The sequence below is a fragment of the Halictus rubicundus genome, chromosome 7, assembly GCF_050948215.1.
Source record: "Halictus rubicundus isolate RS-2024b chromosome 7, iyHalRubi1_principal, whole genome shotgun sequence".
Taxonomy (NCBI): domain Eukaryota; kingdom Metazoa; phylum Arthropoda; class Insecta; order Hymenoptera; family Halictidae; genus Halictus; species Halictus rubicundus.
Genome location: NC_135155.1, coordinates 15,960,798 through 15,981,278, shown reverse-complemented (window position 1 = coordinate 15,981,278; position 20,481 = coordinate 15,960,798). Strand labels below are relative to the sequence as shown.

Here is a 20,481-nt window from a genome sequence, read left to right as displayed (position 1 = left end):
TCCCCATTTAATGACAATTTAAAATTCTGAAAAAAATCTGACACATTTCGGACACCAAACCTTTCGAGCGCAAAGGATTGCCGGTCTAAAAAATTGCACGACGCCCTTTCAAAACTGGGTCGAGTCGAACCCAGGCACCGTCATGGAAGATCGAACCATGCTCCTAGACCCGGTGTTCTAGAATCAACAGTGGCTGTATTCATCTATGTTTGATATATCTGATAAAAAATATTATTCAAAATTAGGACCACCGAAGGAACCGTCCTTCGAGGTGCATTGTAAGCAAACTACCGAAAATGCTGAAATAAATTTCGAGCGCAAAGGATTACCAGTCTAAAAAATGGCACGACGCTCTTTCAAAACTGGGTCGAGTCGAACCCAGGCACCGTCATGGAAGATCGAACCATGCTCCTAGACCCGGTGTTCTAGAGCCGGCATCGGTTCGCGAGGGCCGTGGTAAGCGTTAAAACTGGTTCACCCTAAAACCTGAATAACCGTGGACGCCTCGGCAGCGGTCCACGTGGTTCTCAACCGGGTTTCGGGATCGCCTCGTGTCGACGCGTCGCGACGCCGGGCGTCCTCCAGTCGGCTTCGAGCGAGGTCGAAGGGAGTCTATCGTCGATCCATAGTCGATATCGAGGCCGCGGATGGAGCGGCTCAAGAGACACATAGACACAGAGACGGTGAGAGAAAGACAGAGAAGAAGAAGAAGAAGAAGAAGAAGAAGAAGAAGAGGAAGAGAGAAACGAAGCCGATCGAAGGTTGGTCGCAAAGTTGGAGCAGGCGAGGCGAGGAGCAAGGTGCGGTTCGAAGAAGAACGCCACTGGCCACGTGACCCGCCACCAGAATCCGCGGCGTCCGCCGAAAATCTAAATCCGTCCGAGCCGAGAAGAAGAGGCACCCGAACACGTCGGCCACCGGGACTCGCCGCGAACGCGATAGTCAATAATCGTCTTCAGGGTCCACCGGATCGGCCGGTGATCGTCGCGATCGGCCCGAGATCGAGATCAACCGCGATAGTGATCGCGACTTCCGCGTACATACACCCTCTCCCCGATTGGTGAACGGAAGATCCTGATCTTGCAAGGCTCACGGCGCCAGGAGGATGATTCGCGTTGATGAGACCGACCCGGTCGGCGGTAAGGGACTCGTCCTGGGGACTTCGTCATGTTTCCATGTCCTACAACGTTAGACCGTGGATCCCGGAAGGGTGGTTCGAGGACGCTAGGACTAGGAGGAGCTGATGTGGATATTTGTCTGTTAGGATATTTGAGTGGTGCTAGCGAAAGGGGTCAACAGAGGTTGCTGGTACCAATCTTGTCTTCTGATCTTTCATTCTTGTGCTATGTGGTAGACCACAGAGGACATTTTCCTGCGGCCACGTTCTTCTCTTTGGATTCAGTGAAGTTGACTATTAGGATATTTGGGCGTTAATGGGGTCGAGAGAGGTTGCTCGCACCAATGTTGTATTTTGCTTAGATCTTTCATTCTTGTGCTATGTGGTAGATCACAGAGGACATTTTCCTGCGGCCACGTTCTTCTCTTTGGATTCAGTGAAGTTGACTATTAGGATATTTGGGCGTTAATGGGGTCAAGAGAGGTCGCTGGCACCAATGTTGTCTTTTGCTCAGATTTTTGGTTCTTGTATTATGTGTGATACATCACAGAGGACATTTTCCTGCAGCCGCGTTCTTCGCTTTGGATTCAGTGAAGTTGACTATTAGGATACTTTGGCGTTAATGGGGTCAAGAGAGGTCGCTGGCACCAATGTTGTCCTCTGCTTAGATTTTTGTGCTACATGGTAGATCATTGAGAACATTTTCTTGTAGCCGCGTTCTTCTCTTTGAAACCGTCTATTGTTTTTGGTAGTTGCACGCGAAAGGGGTCAACAGAGGTTGCTGGTCCCACTGTTGTCTTTCTCTTAGGTCATTATGACAGATCACAGAGTATATTTTCTTTCATGTTCTTCTTCTCCGTTTCGGATTATCCGTGTCTTATCTGTTGCACATGTGTGCAAGTAAAAAGAAATAGTTTTCTGCCGACAATCTTCTTACTCCGATCCTTTTTCTGCTGTGCGATGTGATAAATCTTAGATTACGTTTCCTGTCGCCGTGTTCTTCTTCTGTGAATCGCGCCAGTGTTCAGTGGAGTCGTCTATTAGTATATTTGGGTGGTGCACGCGAAAGGGGTCAAGAGAGTTTGTTGCTACCGTTGTTTTCGGTTTCTTGGACCTCAGTTTCCTAGGTGGAGGGTGGGGGGGGGGTGGGTGGAGAGTATTGTAAAATACTGTAGATTATTGAGAATATGTTGGCGTGTTCACCTTCTTGGATTCGGATCAATTGTGTTTCGTAAAGTTATCCGTTGCATGTTGAAATTGCAATTGCTGATTGCAATATATTACCGATCTAATCAATTCGGTTTATATATCTCGCACAGATGTGTTTCTCGTCGTTTCGGCTCGGAACGCGACGACAACACACATTTGAATAGAGCCGGGGGGTCTCGATGATTTCATTCCCGACACGGGGGAGTGCTCGATCGTGGTTTTTCTTTAAATAAATTCGCCGCGGGGTGATTCACTGGAATCCGGGTCGATGACGGGCACGTTCGACCGAACACTTGGCGTGTTCGAACAGTTCGAGCAGGTCCCCCGGTTTCGTTGTTTCAACTGGAGGTCGCCGTTCCGCCAGCTGTCCCGTACAAAAGGGTGAAATGAGGTCGCGGCCGGCGCGAAATGATGCGCTCGACGAAACGCGAGAAGCTTCCGCCTTTTCGACGGCAATTTAACGCGAAGATCTACCAGCTCGAAGCACGTAGTTTTTCTCAACCAGTTAACTGTTCCGACCTCTTTGAAAAATGCGTACCTGAATTGAGTCTTAAATATTGCCATTTCTTCGCGACGAGTATACTCGTCAAAAACAGCCAACTGGTTAACAGGACCGAAACGGAAAGCCTCCAAGTTACATTCATCGCTATCCCGAGGAATCTTACGCAAAATGTTCACGAATCGACGGGAACAAAGTAATCCTAATTCACGTTGTTCGAATCTCCCCGGTACACTTGTACATGTCCGATGGGAGACAATAATTGGCACCGGTCGCAGACGCATCATTCCCGAATGATTCTTCCGCGTCTCGAAGCGGAAGACGCATCGTTCCCCTGTCGAAGGCAGACGGAAAAGAGAAAAATCGCTAAATATACACGGCCGAGACAATTCCGTCTCTGTTCATGTTTAGCTTCAAGTACGTCAGACATCTTTCGTTGGCGTGGTTCCCTCGTACAGGATCGCCGAAAAATAGACGATTAACAAGGTGTTTGATTACGGAGCCGGTGTCGCCGCGTAAAATGTCCACGTGTGCTGCGAATCGCGATCGAACGCCACCGGAAATCACCGCCTGTAAACGGAAACGAGTCGAGTTTCAGCGCGATCAGCTTCCATTCCCATCGACTATCTTTTCTTGCCGAGTGGCACGGTTCTACCCGATTCTCGAATCGCGATCCGAAATTTTTACGAATGTTTTTTCTTCATATTCTTACGCGTGCAGCGCGTTAGAAAAATGGGAAAAGGATATGCACTGAACATCCTCTAAAAATTTCAAGTGGACTGGTCGACTTGAAAAATGTGGTTAAACACGAGTTCAGAGATTAATTTAGCAATTATATGAAAATTTGTGTATCTACGAGTAATCCTTGTTCCTCTTCAAAAAATTGTTGCGAGAGATTCTAGCTTTCTTTGCAATTCCGAATGAACTATCCTCTTCACGTCTCGGGAGCTTGCAAATGTCTTTGTTGGGTAACTAATAGGTAATTTCAGCGATTGGAATATACGTGGTACATTTTCGAATCCTTCATTAAATATACAGATAGCCGAAACTGCTGTAGTTTGGACTGAACTGGCCATGAGCTAAATTAAATGGTCCGAATGCTGAGGACTTTCTATGAAAGATGATATATTGGGTGATCCTATGAAATATCGTCTACTATTCTAATTTATGGAAACGTTCCTATCGTGTTTTGACCACGCAGTTTTAATGAAAACGAACTTGACGAGAGTATTCGATTTATTTTCCAGAGATCGAGCCGAGCTTTCCCTATCGAGATGTGACCATTCGGCGAGGCATCGATTTCAAGGATCACTATAACATCCAGTCTGAGATTGGCCGGTGAGCGATCAATTTTTCTGACATTATGTTTTGAAAGCACTGGAATCGGCGGAGAGGGCAAATTTTAAAATAATCAGCGAATAATGATATAAATTGTATATTCTGCTTATGCTGGGACCATTTTGACTACGAATGTACATAATTGACACAGATAAAGTTGTAAAAGCAACTTTTACTATTTTCTCTGCGATTCCGACAAATTGCATTCTTTCAAAATTAATTTGTCACGTCATAAATAGTAAATAATTCCAGCTAAATTCGAGAAGACTGGAACGGTGCTCAGAATCTACTTTTCATTTCAATGGATAAATTATTTCACAATAACAAGGGCAATCCAGACAAAGTACTTTAAAAAGTGGAAGAAAGATTGACGAAAAAATTTCGTAGATGGACCCAAGTGTTGGTATAAGTATAGTCGTCAAAAGTGACCGTCTTCCGAGCGTTAATTGCGGTCGACCAATTGGCGAGATTCGCGTCGTCGCGAAATAACGCGGAAAATTCGCACGATGGCATTCCGCGACTGACGTATTTACGTACGTGCGACGCAAGCCCTGGGGATGGTTGTTTATGCACGACCGAGCTCGATCATTGCAAATATCGCGGCGAGCCGCAGCGCAGGGCTGGCCATGCTGTTTCTGCATTTGACACGATATGCTTGCTAGCGTTGCGCAATGATTATACAAGTTGCTCCGATACTTTGATACGTAACCTTAAAGGACCGGGAATAATAATAACAATAACGCCGATAATAATCTCGATTCCGATGCACGCATTAATCGCGCAATAAATTGTGAACCAGCGCAGGAAAGATTGCCAAATAAAAACGCCATTGGCAAGAGTACCGCGTTAAAAATTCAGAACAGAACTATACTAAAATAAAAGGATTTCGTTTCACCTACTCATTTTTGCCATGAACCTATCGAACGTACGGCCCGCTAATTATTAGACTGCGGATTTTATGCGTTTATAATAAAAATGAGTTAATCTACGTGCATAGGAAAAAGTTGTTTACAATTATGTTCGCAACAACATGTTCCAAGGTCATTGAAAGAGTATCCCTCTATTCCGAATAATTGCTCAACTTATTAAGGTGATTAGAGAAGAAGGGAAGCTGTTCCTTGCAATTGGCAAAGAGAATTTCGCACACTCTGTTAATCTACCATTTAGTCATCCACAAAAGTCATCGCTCGGAGAATGACAAGCCGGAAGATCAATCGAGTAGAGGCTTCAGTGCGAGTTGGAAGTTGATGATTATGTTTTTAGCATCGGGAATGCGGATAGTAGATCTTCCGACTCGACAAAGGGGAAGGGAAAGTTTTGGAACCTTGACGTGTTTATACCTTCCGGCGAACGTAGTATTCTCGTCTTGTTTACATCGTAGTCTTTCGGTTACTATGCGCGGCCGCCATTGTGAATGAGTCTTGGACTTGAATGATCCCGCACGAGGCAGCTGTCCCTGATGAGTCTACAGAATAAGCCACCACCCGTTTTTTGGATCGAGTTTTACTTTCCTCCCCCAATTTGTTAGCGTAAACGATATTTTTTTTTACGTAATCACGCTGTACAGAGTGTATTGAAAATCATGGTACAAGTGGCCGTGTACCGATCATGTGTACCTACATGTACGAGATGATTGCAAGATTGCGAATATTATGCGGTCATGACAGAAGTGAGTTGATCAAATGCGAAACGGTGAAAACATTTCAAAATACAGTTGTATTGTCTTCGACTTTACAACGAAGATAACAAGAAATGTTTACATCGCTCCTACATTTTGCAATCAATGCAGACAACTTTTATTTCGCACGAAAATCCGCAGTCTACTTATAAGGATCAATGAATACCGTTTCTATTAATTTAAAAAAAATATTTGTCCACTGTATTTAGTGAATACTAAAGATTTCTTGATAGTTCCCGAATCGCGCCATGCGATAATCGCACCTGTCGATCAAGGGCAACCATTGAGAATCGATCGGTTCACTAATAGTTTGTCATTGACATTCGGATCTGACTTTTGGCATCAGTCCAATCGTCAATACCTTTGTTCGTGCTTCTGACGCACGATAGCTATTGTGCCTCAGCATTCTCCTCTCAATTAAAAATAAAAATCCTGCGCATCGCATTAATCCGCGAATGTGTCTTGTGAACAACAAACGAACTGGTAAACGAATTCTTCTAACATTTCCAAAAAGATATCTCGCGAGCGAAAGCCGTCCGACGGTAAAAGGTTGTTCTGACCGATGACCTTGACAACATATCTCAAGGTCATTGAAATCGATCAGGATCCCGCTATTCCGAATAATTACTGTACCGAAATGTTAATTTTTATTTTGCATAAAAATCTGCAGTCTAGGGATAAAAAATTATTAAAATTACATCTTGCAAGAAATGCGTAAATCTTTTTGACGTTGCGGCGAGGTGTAGAAGTCGTGTAAATGTAACTTTCGAATTGAGAATTCATTGATTTAGTGTGAAATTATACATTAGTATCAAATGCCATAATCACGTGAACGCTCACGGTGTTTGGGAGCGTCTGTTCCGGCAGCCGGAAGGTCAACAAGCGGAATAACAGAGTAGAATAGCAGGATAACCGATGCCAATAGTAAACCCGGCACACGTATCACCGGTTTAGAATGAAAATTCCACACCGGTTAAGATTTCGCGGAGAGCCAACGGTTCATTCATGTTCGAGGATTCGACGGAAACGCCTCCAGCCGTGAATCATCGGCGTTAAACGGATTCGAACAGGTCGATTTTCAAACACCCACACCTGCTCCTGAATCACTCGCCATCCTCCCGGTATGTCGACGGGCTCCGCAATTCCATTAAATCATTAAATCATGTTTTCCAATTAAACCGTCGCGGTCCTCCGCCAATCATATTCCCGTGTTGGCCGACGTCCATCGGTCGCGGATTCCGCGTTAGTCACGCGCGGGACAATTGCGATCCGGGCTGCGGTTTTTCAAAAATATCGCAACACGAACCAGCAGCAATTTTCCTAAAACACGTTCAGTTGATAGCGCTGTCTTTGAGCTATATTTTCTGAAAGTCTCATTTCAATACTTACGACATACAAGGTTATATACAGTGATTTCTTTATATATGTCGCCAAGGCTTGGAAGATAAACGTCGCGGAATTATCCCCACTACCGCGGGGTATACCCCGCGAGGGACCACGAAGCTAGAGAGGCCTCGGACGCCGAGGAGTGTAAACATAACACGACTCGGGTATGTCTCCTGGACGATAAACTGCAAATTGACAATGCTCGACAAAGAATTGCAATGGGAAGTTTTACCGCATCCCCCCTGACTCACCGGATATTGCTCCCTTTGACTATCATTTTTCAGATCTCTGGAGCATTATTTAAGAAATAGAACATTCTGTAGAAGATGCAAGGAGGCACCTTAGATTTTTGTGACAAAAACTAATGAAATCATTTTTTCGTTGAAATGATTCGATGGTAATAATCTCCCTATTTTTCCCATATTCTACAAAGTTTCAGCTTTAATTTAAACAAAAATTTCATCGCTTTACCTCACTTCTATCGAAAGTTCTTTGATTTTGAATCTTTTCAGATCTCTGGAGCATTATTTAAGAAATAAAACATTCACTTCTACAGAATTAATATAGAGTCATATTTTGCTTCGCGAATCCTGGATTCCTATAAGAGGATTGAAAATTTGCAGGAAAGATGGCGAACTGTCCTTGAAAATGATGGAGATTATACAATAAATTAAGAAATGAAAACCTGAATTTACTGCAAAGTTTGTTTTAGATTTCAAAATAATTGATTACTTATGGGTCCCTGTAATATTAATGAAAATCGCGGACCAATCAGAGGGCGGCTTCAGAGGGCGGACTCTTGCTCGGCCAATGGCAACGCCATGGTCAGCGGGACCTGTCGCCGAGCAGGAATCCGCTGGTTCGCTGCAAAATTCGTCTCGTTAATTTCTGCAAATTGAAACGAGAGATCCGTCGCGTCGTTCCGACGGATCAGGTTGTTCTGACGTTCGCGATAACGTCGGAATGCGGACCGCATTCCACCGTAATCAAGGTCTCCGTCTCTGCGTGTCTATAAATAATGCATTTTTCGAAGTGACTGGCGCTCGCAGCTCGAGACGCTCGACGCCGAGCGTCGGGACGCTCTTGACACGCGGTCCTGATCGAACGTCGGCACGCGCACCTCGCCCAACACCCGTTTGCACCCTAAAATCCGTTCTGCCAACACTAATCCGAGGAAGTGACAAATTCAGAAAATGTTAAAGAAATTCTCGAGTGAATCGAGTTGGATTTTTCTCCAAGATCGGTTTATGAAACTGCATCTAAATAAACAAATTATCATGTGCCAAGCAGAATTAATTGACACCACGGATTAGTGTTCTCTAACTTGATTGCGTTCTGATTGGTCCGTGTTTTTCATTTAATAACTCTTGAACAAAGCCGCGGAGAAAATTTTTGCAACGGAAAAAGTTATTGCAAATGAGCTCGGGAGTCACCTCTTTCAAGGAAGTACATTTTTGGGACGCTCCGTAGATCTTCGATGAATGATTTCGGCGGACGAGTGGCTAATTAAGCATAAGGACGAATCGATTAGTTAGATATTAAATAGAACGATGAAGGGACGTCGCTGCACGGTTACGCTGGCAGATGTTCCGTTTTGATAATTCGTTCCGGCGACCCTGTTGTCTATGGTATGCTCTACTAACTCACTGACTCACTAACTTGGCGCGGTGACAGCCCCGATACAGGTTTCACCGTTGCGTTCTAGCAGGCCAACGCGAGGCAGTTTGGCACTTCCTCCAGCTTTTGTCGCTGTTCGCGGCCATTTTTTCTTGTCCATGAAAATTCCTCTCGCCAAGGTTGCAGACTGGCGTCGGCCGAAATTTATCGTTCGAGACGATACCCGGCTTGCAGCACATCCGCGCGAGTGGAAAAGGAACGAATCGAAGGTGCTCTAACGTTTGCAAAATCGTGTCCCGTGTCGCGATATTTAGAACGGAATTCGAACGGCGAAAAGGTTTCGGCATTTTCCATGTTGCACGCACGTTCCTTGGCACAACAGAACAGATCCGAGTCGGAGTTTGTGCAGCTGTGCAGATTTGATCGTGTTAATCTTAGATGGAGCTTGTATTGTTGCAATACACCGATCGTCGTATTGTGCGCCTCGAATTCCGCTGCGGAAGACACGCGATCCTTCTTCTATCTCTCGTCGACGACGACTCGAATCTCTCACTTTTGTCAGCTGCTCCAGCAGCGTTTACATCGGTCATCAAGGGATGAAACTGTTCAAATTTTCAGTTAGTTATGAAGTAAATTATTGAACTAAACGCAATTTTATTTTACATGATCATTTCCCCTTCGAACCATTTTAACAAGTCAAGAATAATATAACAACGTCATTCGATTCTTCTAATGTCTCTACAAGTTCGTATTCGACCAATCCATTTTTCTAATAAATCCATAAACTTGCAAAAATAATTTGCAGGTTATTGCGTATGGAAATTTTTAACAGTGACGTTAGAGAAACACAACTTTTTTCTAAGTAAATAACAGGCATAACAATTTAAAGACGCAACAATTTAAAAGCCAAGTTGCTCATTTATTAATAATTTCAGCACCACCGCGTCTTCCAAGGTGTTCAATCAAACGGCCATTAACGCCAGTCGTTACTGTAACGTTCGTAAAAGTCAAAATCAAACGCGAAACATCACGTCTATGCACTGACTCATTGTAATATAATGTAAGCAGATTGCCACAAGTTTGTTGAGCAGAATTGTAGTTCGTAGGAGGAGTTGGACAAGATATTGGCTTGAAAAATTGGAGTTGAAAGGAGGAACTAAAAATAATCAGCGGTAACTGAAGAACAGGTCTCGTAATAGCCTTTTTTGGAATAAGAAGAGACTTGAACTGTACCATAGACCAATGACGCACCTTTTAGAGCAGTGGGAGGAGTCGGGACCGCCCATTAGCCCCCACTCTCGCTCGCGCGTGCGCGCTGCGGGCCTTAGCTCCGCCCCTATAATATGAATTTCCAAATTCTTTAACACATTCCCTGCATTTTCAAGAAGGTACACTTCATAGAATCTGATAAATGTGTAAAGGAACCTATTTTCTCGTTCCCTACAGCTTGCAAAGCATTTGGTCCAATTTCTATAATAATTGGGTTTAAGACCACTGAATAACAAAAGTTGACAGAACGTTTAAAAAGTAATGTGTATTACTATTTCGTTAAATTTGATAAGCGGCACAATTATTTCCTCGAAATAATGAAAAGTGGTCGTTCGATAAGCATACATTTTGGGGCTTCAGCCACAACCTACTCCAGAAAACGGCTACTTCCACGAAGCGATCGTTCGATAAGCCCTATTTTCGGGGCTCTAGCTCCTCTCTGGAGCCACCAATAGAGGGAGCCACTCATGTGATATGACATTAGGCGCGTGTCTAACGGTCACCTATCGAACGACCATTCAGAACCTCTTTATTCCCGATAAGTGACCGCGGATCGGATCAAATCGGTATAATTTCGATGAAACGTGATCGTTATCATTTCCAGAGGTAAATTTGGCACCGTTTATCGATGCAAGGAGAAAACAAGCGGGCTGATGCTCGCCGTGAAGGTGGTGAACACCGCGAAGAAGGAGGACAGGCGGTCGGTCGAACGAGAAGTCGAGATTATGAGGAGGCTGCAACATCCCAGACTGATTCAACTGTACGACGCCATCGACACTGGGAAACAGATATACGTTATTTTAGAACTGTAAGCTCTTAATGACCCTACCATGCTAGATCCACCGGGTCACAGACTATTTTCGTGTTTCAAGGATCGAAGGTGGCGAACTCTTCGAGAGGGTGATCGACGAGGATTTTGTGTTGACTGAACGCAGTTGTGCTGTCTTCATGCGACAGATCTGCGAGGGCATCGAGTTCATTCATCACCAGAACATACTGCACCTCGACCTGAAGGTAAACACTTTCGATCTTGTTCCACTTTAACCCTCACTCTCGTTTACTATTTTTAGGTCTTTTTAGACCCAGAGATTATTTTGTAATATACAGGGTCTTTCATCTAACTCGAGCCTAAGGTCGCGTGAAGGTCATAATATTACAGGTCGTTCGATTCGTCTTGACCTCGGCTATCATATAGCGATAATAAAAATATATCATTCCATTAAAAAAATCTTCGATGACCTTGAAATCTCAAAAAATATAACCTTGAACAAATTTGTTTTCCTCTGCAATTTTTTTCCATCATAAAAAACAAGTGAGATATTTTAGATGCTCGAGGTAGGTGAAACACCCTGTATACGAGAGTGGGGTTTTTAAAAACATTTATAAAATGGTCCTTTGCCAATCCTCACCACAATTTATACATTCCACATTTGTTGTTTTTCTTGGAACCGCGATTTCTGGGTCGAGAAAGACCCGCCGAAGACCGTGCCAATGTGTTAAAGAGTAACGTAAAATGTAGTGATTTATTACTACACTGCGGATTTCTATACAAAATAAAAATGCTCCAAATTCATCACGAAAAATGGAATTTGGGTAAAAATGTATTTCTTCTTTCAATAATGTCGACGAGTCGAAAATGACGTAGCAAAATTCTGCAATTTTTCTAGCGTCTTTACAGTTTCGTTTTTCACTTTTAACCATAAATGCATAAAATTCAGTGATCAGGGGAAAAATAGTTGAATTGTGTCTCAGTGCAGTGACTTGACGGCAAACGAGTATTCCTCTGACAGGATTGTTTTCCGAATTATAGAGAATTATGTGCGCCAGTGAAATAAGTGATGGTAACATCACATTAACCGATCAAGAAATTGTAAACAGGAAGATCAAGTTGAAAGTTGCCAAGAGTCGATAGGATTAACCTATCGTTTTTGGCAGCGATGGTTGTTCGCGCCTCGTCCAAAGCTTGATAATGGACATATAGTGCGAGATATAGTAAGCTTTGATTTACGTGCGTTAATTAAGTCGAATTTTCAATGAGATCTTACTCTCCCAATTAACAATGAAATTGTCGACCGAACGTAACAATTAGCCGCGAACGTCGTTGAAGATTTTTGAATTTTTGCTTTTTTGTTCAAGAACAATTTTTCCGTTTGCAGCCGGAGAATATTCTGTGCTTGACCAAGGAGGGAAACAGGATTAAAATCATAGACTTCGGCCTGGCGAGGGAGTACGACCCGAAGAAGAAGCTGCAGGTTCTATTTGGCACGCCTGAGTTCGTTGCACCGGAAGTCGTAAATTTCGATCAGATTGGTTACGGTACCGACATGTGGAGTATAGGCGTCATATGTTACGTGTTGTAAGTTTACCCCCGACTTCCACCTATTTGTTTAAAAACACGTGATCTCCATTACCCGCCTTTTTTTCTTTGCAAATTCACCGTTTTATGGTCGGCGATCTTTACTCGTTCTCGATCATTCAATTTTTCAAACTTCCTAAGAAAATGTATCCTTGACATGCATACACAAAATTCTAAATTCCACAAACGTTTTTACCGTTTTATGTAAAATTCTCCTAAATTCTTCTAATACTTCCACTGTTTCATATTTGCGGATTTTTATGCAAAATAAAAATTATCTGTTTAATTCCAAGGCATAGAAGCTATATAGACACGTATTCTTTTCTCTTAATAATTTTATAGGATTGAAAACAATGCGACGGTATCTTTAAATTCTTTAAACGCGTTTACTGCATTCAAACTATTCATTTTTGTCATAAATGCATAAAATCCGCAGTCTGGTGACCATAAATACAACAAGGTGTATCATTAAAGTAAAATTAAGACTATTTCATATTTTAAGATAAAAAGTAATTATCCAAAGTACGCTTTGCACACATTTGCATCATAAGGAAATATGAAAAGAAGAGGCCTTTATCACCAAACTTTCTTTTTATTATATTTAAGCACAAAAATTACTAAGAGTAAAAGAACTTCATATTTCAGCATTATAAGAAAAAATAAATAGAGTATATATACGCTGATGATGCAAATGGGTTAAAATGCAAGAAAAATTGGTGTTCTGAAGTTTCGAATTAGCGAATAATTATGGGACAGCGATAAAATTGTTGCCGATGCTCTGATTTGCAGATTGTCCGGATTGTCTCCGTTCATGGGCGACACGGACATCGAGACAATGGCGAACGTGACCATCGCGAAGTACGATTTCGACCACGACGCTTTCACGAACATCTCCGAGGACGCGAAGGACTTCATCCGGTGCCTCCTGATCAAAGACAAAGAGTACGTATCGCTTGTTATTCTCGATCAGCCGCGACATTGCGCGGCGCAAAGGTGATTTGTGCAAAAATATCCGCGCGGCTAGTACGTCACCGATGTTGCGACACCGATCGACGGCTGTCGGCGGGCTTCTTTTTGCACAAGATTAATGGACGATGGATTTTTGCACGATGGCGAACGGCTCGGATAACGGACGGAACGCTTTAACAACGGGTTCTACGCATTGATGACAAAACCGGGTAACTTCGAATGATACGAAGATCAAAGAAATCCGAGTGGAAACAACGAGATTGAGTCAATTGTTCGTTATCCGAGCCATCGCGTCCACGTTTGCGACTCTTTCGCGTTGATTCTTCGACTTTCTCTCTCTCCCTTTGTGCCCGACTAATCCCCAAGCATGCTTTCTTCATCCCCAACATTTGCTCGCTCCCCGCTCGAATCGAAACGAACTGGCAAGCCAATTGCAAAACGAGATAAAAAAGAAAAGAAAAACGGAAATCCTCGCAGACCTCCAAAGTTCGAAGTGTCAAAAGTGCGACTAGAGACTAGAGAGCTCTCTTAGCGACTCGAAACTCCCGGTAGAAATTTGCGACTCCGTGAAATGTGGGAGAAAAACCGCAAAAAGACGAAGGCGGATGGATCGAAAGCGAAACGGCCGGACGATCGATCGTGTTTCATCGGTAAATCGGTTCCGCCATATCTATGCGCACCCTGCACGCCCTCCACCTCACCATCCGCATTCACACTTAGAGACAGCACAAAGACACAAGGCTGGCAAGCGAAAATCAAAACCAAAAAAATAAGAGAGAGAGAAAGCAAGAAAGATATGTGAGAGAAACATGGCGGTGCTCACGAGGCAGCTGAATCTTTCAGAAAACGAATGTCGTCCGCGCAGTGCAGGGGGCACCGTTGGCTGGCGAGAAGGCCGAGCAAGCAGCTGGCTGATCAGATACCAACATTCAAACCTGAACCGGTGAAGCAGATCCAGCAGATCCCGCAGATCTCGAGGCTGCTGGCTAACAACAATCTAGAGGAGCTGGACGTGACCAAGGACAACCTGAGGCTGTTCGTCGAGCGCTGGAGAGAGCACCCTCACAGCCCATACATGATCGAATTGTCTCAGTTAGCTGCCCCGAAGAGCAACGATCTCGAGGAACTGGTGTCCCTGCAGGGTCAGAGTCCGTCTCCCTGTGCCAGCATCTGCAGCACACCATCGGAGACGACGGAGACTCCGCCTCAAGACAGCCAAGGTTACCTGACAGTGCCATCGTTCAGCTTCGAAAGAAGAGCTTCCGAAGGGGTCTCGTCAGAGAAGTCTCGCAGCGATCCAGCTAGCCAGATAGTCCTCGCGGAGGAGATCATTAAGCTGTCCGAACATCTGAGATCCATAGCGATGGGGACCTGTCTGAAGAGCAACGATCAACCGGATAATAAGAAACCCGGTGAGAAAGAGGAGAAGGTCAAGCGCAATGGTGTCCATCCGAGGAACAACGGAGTGGTACAGGATGGTTCACAGTCTAACGAGATCACGCAGAAATTGTCAAGTATAATGAGACACAGGAGGCTGAACGGGACCACGTTCCACAGCAGCCGCAGCTTCGATAGGTATTCAGAGACGACAGCTGCGAACGTGTTCGCGCCGTTCAAGAAGTCGAAGAACGAAGGTAGGAGCTCGGCGATGAAGGATGAGATGACGGGCCAGGAAGAGGGGGCGGCTAAGAGTCTCGGTTCCGAGTCGGAGAGTTCGGCCAGTTTCGGGAGGAGCAGGATACTCAGCGATGGTGAGATCGATCTGACGCCACCCTGGAGGCGTCCCAGGGTGAAACATGTTTTCGGGGAGACCAGCAGAGACGTTCCCAGGATCTCCGAGCTCCAGGATGTTCATAAGAGCTTGAACCTGGACGAACCGACCAGCACCAAGGATCTGCTGCTACATTTGCTGGAGGAGTGGGACGAGGTTGCTACCAGGCCTTCTGGCGTAGGCAGGAAATCGGTCAGCGCCGATTGGTGCGGCGAGCAATCGGTCGCCAGGAAGACCATGAATTCTTTGGCAGAGTATTTTCAGTCGAAACAACAGAAATCGAGCTCTTCCAGCGCCACCACTGCTGCCCCCAGCTCGATACATCGTTGAGGAAGTTTCCGGACGGGGTTCCGGACTGAATGAAGCTTGCGACTGCGGATGATTCGTTGAGTTCTCGGAACGTGTGGGAGCGTTTAGGTTTTCTGATCGGAGTTCTGGCAAGGTTTCAGGGTTGGAGACTGTGGGAACGGGTTCGGCGTCGAGTCCCGTTGCGTTTGAATATCGAGGTTCGAATGAAGCTGTTTGGATGAGTGTTCGTCTACGGATTCTCTTTGGTTCGTGAACGTTGTTAGGAGAACGGTTTTCGGAAGTGTGACGAGGGTGAAATGTGGAATCTTTGCTTTTCCTCTGGTTCGTCGATATCTTTTTGAAAAGCGGATTTTAGAAACCGTGACAAGGATTGATTTTGATTGATCTTGTTTGCGACGGTCGTGAAATGTGGATCGTGTGGATATTTTTCTGGATTGAAGAGAAGGGCGTGGGATGATTGTTGGTTGAATTTCGACTGACACATCGAGAATCAGTTTTGGTCGTTGTGTATTATAAATGTGCATGCGTGGATGTATGTATTGTTTCTATTCTAAGCTAAATTATGTAACAGTCACGTGTGCGAGACGATCTCTCGTACGAATCGTATCGGGATCACATGTCTGTGCATGTATTATTGTTTTACTGTATTATTTATATTATATATTTAATATAAAAGACCATGAAACGTGTGTTGTCTACTGTTTTATTTCGCAACGTCCTTCTGTAGCTAATCGACTTGGGAACGAGAAGTTGCATTTACTATGATCCGAGTGTGAAATGTCCGAGTCGAACGAATGCACGTTTGAGAACTTGAGGAAGCCTAAATCTAATAATCCAAGTTTGAGGATTAAAGATTGAGAAATTAAAGCTTCGAGCTTGAGAATTTCCAAATCCATGGATTCAATAATTAAAAAAATGTTCGAACCTAAAGATTCGAGCTCGAGGATTTCCGAATCCAAGCACTAAATAATTTTAAGAATTTTTGGACTTAAAGATTTGAATTTCAGGATTTCCAAATCCGAGGTCTCAATAATTTAATAAATGTTTGAACCTAAAGGTTCGAGCTCGAGGATTTCCAAATCCAAGCACTAAATAATTTTAAGAATTTTTGGACTTAAAGATTTGAATTTCAGGATTTCCAAATCCGAGGTCTCAATAATTAAAAAAATTTTTTCTCGGTGAAATTCCTAGCTCGAGGATTTCCAAATCCAAGGACTGAATAATTTAAAACATTTTTGAACATAAAGATTTAAGCTTGAGAATGTCTAAATCCAAGGATTCAATAATTTTAAGGATTTCTAAACTTGAAGACCTCCAATCCTCAGCTTCGATCCTTGAGTTTATTAATCTTCAGGTTTCGATCTCGAATCGTTTCGATTTGGTCCTCCGTCCCTGCTATTTCAATTTAAGTATATCGACTCTAAATTGTTCTAATTTAATTGCATTTTTAAATCGAGCTACGAGTGAACTAACAATCCTGCAAGTCTAACACGTCCAAAAAGAATTGAAGTACTCTATCTCAAAGTTCCTAAATCTGTTTTGGTCCACAGTTCCCTTCTTCAAACTTTTCATTTTTGTTCACCCCGTTTGAATAATACGTGTATCTGTAATATCAGAATTTTTTAGTTGTACATGTCATGTTTTAATCTTACAAGGTTACAAATCTTACACAAATTTTACAAAGTTACATCTTCACGAATCGTTTGATCTCTTTAATCCTTGCGGAACGATTCCCGAACCCAGTAATTTAAAAATATCATTCAATTATAGTTGATACAATAACGATGGACGATTTTAAACGACAACTTTTATACTGACTTGGGTCAGACTGAATTATTTATTGATCGAAATAGGAACAATCACAACCCGAGAGATCAAGCAGTAAATAAATAAACAAATTGAGCCATTATCGTTGCACCAGCTCAATAGTTTATGCTGGTAAAATTAAATTAATAATTGTTCCATCAGACACAATGAAAAGATCGATATATGCGGTCAAAATGATTAAAAAATCTGTCCTTGAGTTCTCCAAGGGTTAAAGAATGAAAAGTGCAGCTTCTAACCGAATCGTGCAAATGAAACAAAAGCTGACTGAAACGAGGACTTACCATCAACTTCGATGATTGTTCTGCTTCAGGAAAAGACCATCAGCAGGTCAACTGATAGAGCACCAATGGCTGGAGGCTGCTCTGGAGAACCCGATCTGCAAAGACCGGTTGAAGCGTTATGTGATCAAGAAGAGATGGGTCAAAGCGGTGAACACCATACTCGCGTTGAAACGCATGGGCGCCCACCTAGATTTAGAATTAGTTTGATAATCTATTCTTAGTTGGTGAGAATGAACGTTTCGGCTAGACACGTTTGACGAGCACGTTAGAACAATTTCTAAGCGAGACGCTATAAATCCGCGAAGAGCTTCGGCCAAACACTTAAACGATTTCAAGTATTATTATCTTCCACTATGTATACCGCTGTTTTAACGAAACCGCTCGGTAAAAAGGCTTGCATCGTGTTGTTTTCCTTGTTCTTTTAGCGAGTAGGTTGTTTTGTATTTTGACGCGCAGCGATTTGCAAAGGTTTTTCGTGGAGGACGAAACACAGTGCCTCGATTTATGCGCACTATAACGTGCATCAGTATTATGAGATTGGCACTGCCGGGCCGGTAAAAATAATTCCAAAGCTGCAGTTGCCTCGGAATGTAAGCTAACGATCGCAATTTCTGATGAAATGATTGAAATGATTTTTCTACAAATTGTTCTTTCCTCATCGGTTTATTGTTCGACCAGGCTGTTTAAATTTTTATTCAAACCATTTCAGCGTCGTAAGTTTGTTTATGTGTACATTAATTGATTTCAACAGAAATTGTGATAGCATTTTCCGAGGCGACTGTAGATCGACGGTGAACTACCGTAGAGTCTTGTTGTTTTGTAATCGGGTAGATTATAACTTATTTAGCGTGTTATTTTCTGAAAGGATACCGACGTATACTTCCGCTTCGCGTTCTAATATTTTACTGACAATCGCGACTAGAATGATTAACGCGAACACAGTCGTTCACACTGTGCAGCGAAACGCGTGGTTTGAACTCTAGTAATCGGTTAGATAGGTGTGTACACGATTATTTATAAGTATCGTAAGAGAAGAGCACCGATTTATGCGAATGATCATCGAAACAGTGAATTTTGATTAGACTGCGGATTTCTATGAATTTACGAAGAGTAAGAGACTAGAAAAATCGGAGAATATTGTTATGTTGTTTTCGATCCATCAAAATTATTAGTTACTCCTAACGATCGATGTAGAATATTTTTATTTTGCATGAAGATCCGCAGTCTATTCACTGTTAACCACTTGAAATTAATAACTGATTTCGATCTCATGGACCCCAAGAAATATTCTCATCCAAAATGAGTCTTCTCATTGAAAATTGTACAAATTTTGATAAAATGAAGCTCCTTTGAGCGAACAATTTGCTAAGCTCGTAAACAAACATATTTTGTAAATAAATATAGTTTTAACAAATGATTTTTAAGCTACGTTCGTTCATTATAGTTTTCGTTCCCTGGATGAAGTCATTAATGTATTCATAATTTTTAGAATAATCATCTTCTGCTGTTTAAAGTAGTAACTCGAATAACTTCTAGTTCATGTCTCCAATTATATCGAAGTTTCGGAGTCTCTTTTGGTTTATGGCCGCCGTTGCGCTTCCGCTCGTGGTCGCAATTGCGGTTTCCATTACAATTTTGCTTTTTACCGCGGCACTAAATAGAGTTCGTCGTTACGACGTTGACCTCGATTTAAAAAAACCCGTGAAATTTGTCTTTTGCAAGTTGACTTTTTCTAACATCTTCTCTCTGATCTCTTTTATGGATTCGTTGTGAAGAGTTCAAACGGAACATACTAAATATTTTCTTCTTCTCCATTGATTGTTTTCAAAGTCGAAGTGAAATTCTGTAATTGTTTCGTTTCATTCTCTTATGTACATTTTAACCATTAGAGAAAATGTAGATAGGCCAAGGTGGATCAAGGTAGCACCGTGGAGTCTTCGTTCGCATCCAAGGTAGGCCACAGTAGCTCTGGAGGGCACCTGATGAACATTATGTTTGTAAGATACCTGGTCAATACCAAAGTAGGTCAAGGTAGGTCAAAGTAGACCTAGATAGGCCAAGTTGGTTCTAGGAGACCCTTGTTCCACCCTAATGTAGGTATCTTTGTAAAACCCCTAATCAATCCCAAGGTAGGTCAAGGTAAGCCATGGTAGCTGTGGGAGACTTCTAGTAAGGTAAGACAAGGTATTTTTGTAAAACCCCTGGTCAATCTCAAAATAGGTAAATGTAGGTCAAGATGCACAAAGGTAGGCCAAGGTAGATCAAGGTAGCTCTGAAAAGGCTTTGTTCCAGCCCAAGGCAGACCACGGTAGCTCTGAAGAAACGCCATTACTACTTTTCCTTCCAAGGACACAAGCTTCTGCCTACATTTGGTCCAAATTAGACTACTCACCCGCACAGCTGACGACAGCTCCGCCAGTCAAAGTGTCAAGGGGTCAAATACGATTGTTAACGAAGATCAGTCGCAATTATACAAATTAGTATCCATTTATTATTTCCAATTCATCGAATGATTGACATTTTGATTTGGTTCCTATCTCTTGCAACTGATGCTGAACATTTTGATTTTGCATAAAGATCCGCAGTCTACCGATGATAGTTTTAGCGTGCCACTCTCGCCTATAGTGAGTGGAAGCGGTCACGATCGTGGAGGGGTGTAGACAGCAGACAACAGGTGGAACTATAGCTATTAATATATTGTGGAAGATCGCGCGTCGCCGTGCTCCGCTCGACACTGTAGAAGACTTTATTTAAAGGCACGACTGGTATTTACATAATACAAATTCCGATCGCATGCGGCCCTCGTAAATCCGCGATTCGTGCGCCCCCCTTCAGGAATTTCGAGTACGAACGCG

At 43.0% G+C, this 20,481-nt stretch overlaps 2 protein-coding genes across 2 annotated transcripts; both read left to right on the top strand.

Annotated features, from left to right (window-relative positions):
* The first annotated feature begins 927 nt into the window (after nt 1–927).
* Nucleotides 928–16,207, top strand: LOC143355729 (uncharacterized). The gene is made up of 7 exons (XM_076790816.1): nt 928–1,139; nt 4,073–4,163; nt 10,718–10,921; nt 10,986–11,127; nt 12,270–12,469; nt 13,259–13,411; nt 14,282–16,207. The coding sequence occupies exons 1-7, from the start codon at nt 1,106–1,108 to the stop codon at nt 15,537–15,539; spliced, it is 2,082 nt and encodes a 693-aa protein (XP_076646931.1). The 5' UTR covers nt 928–1,105; the 3' UTR covers nt 15,540–16,207.
* LOC143355730 (uncharacterized) lies at nt 15,569–19,043 on the top strand. The gene is made up of 2 exons (XM_076790817.1): nt 15,569–15,715; nt 17,656–19,043. Exons 1-2 carry the CDS (start codon nt 15,569–15,571, stop codon nt 17,845–17,847), a joined length of 339 nt encoding a protein of 112 aa, XP_076646932.1. The 3' UTR covers nt 17,848–19,043.
* The last annotated feature ends 1,438 nt before the right edge of the window (nt 19,044–20,481 follow it).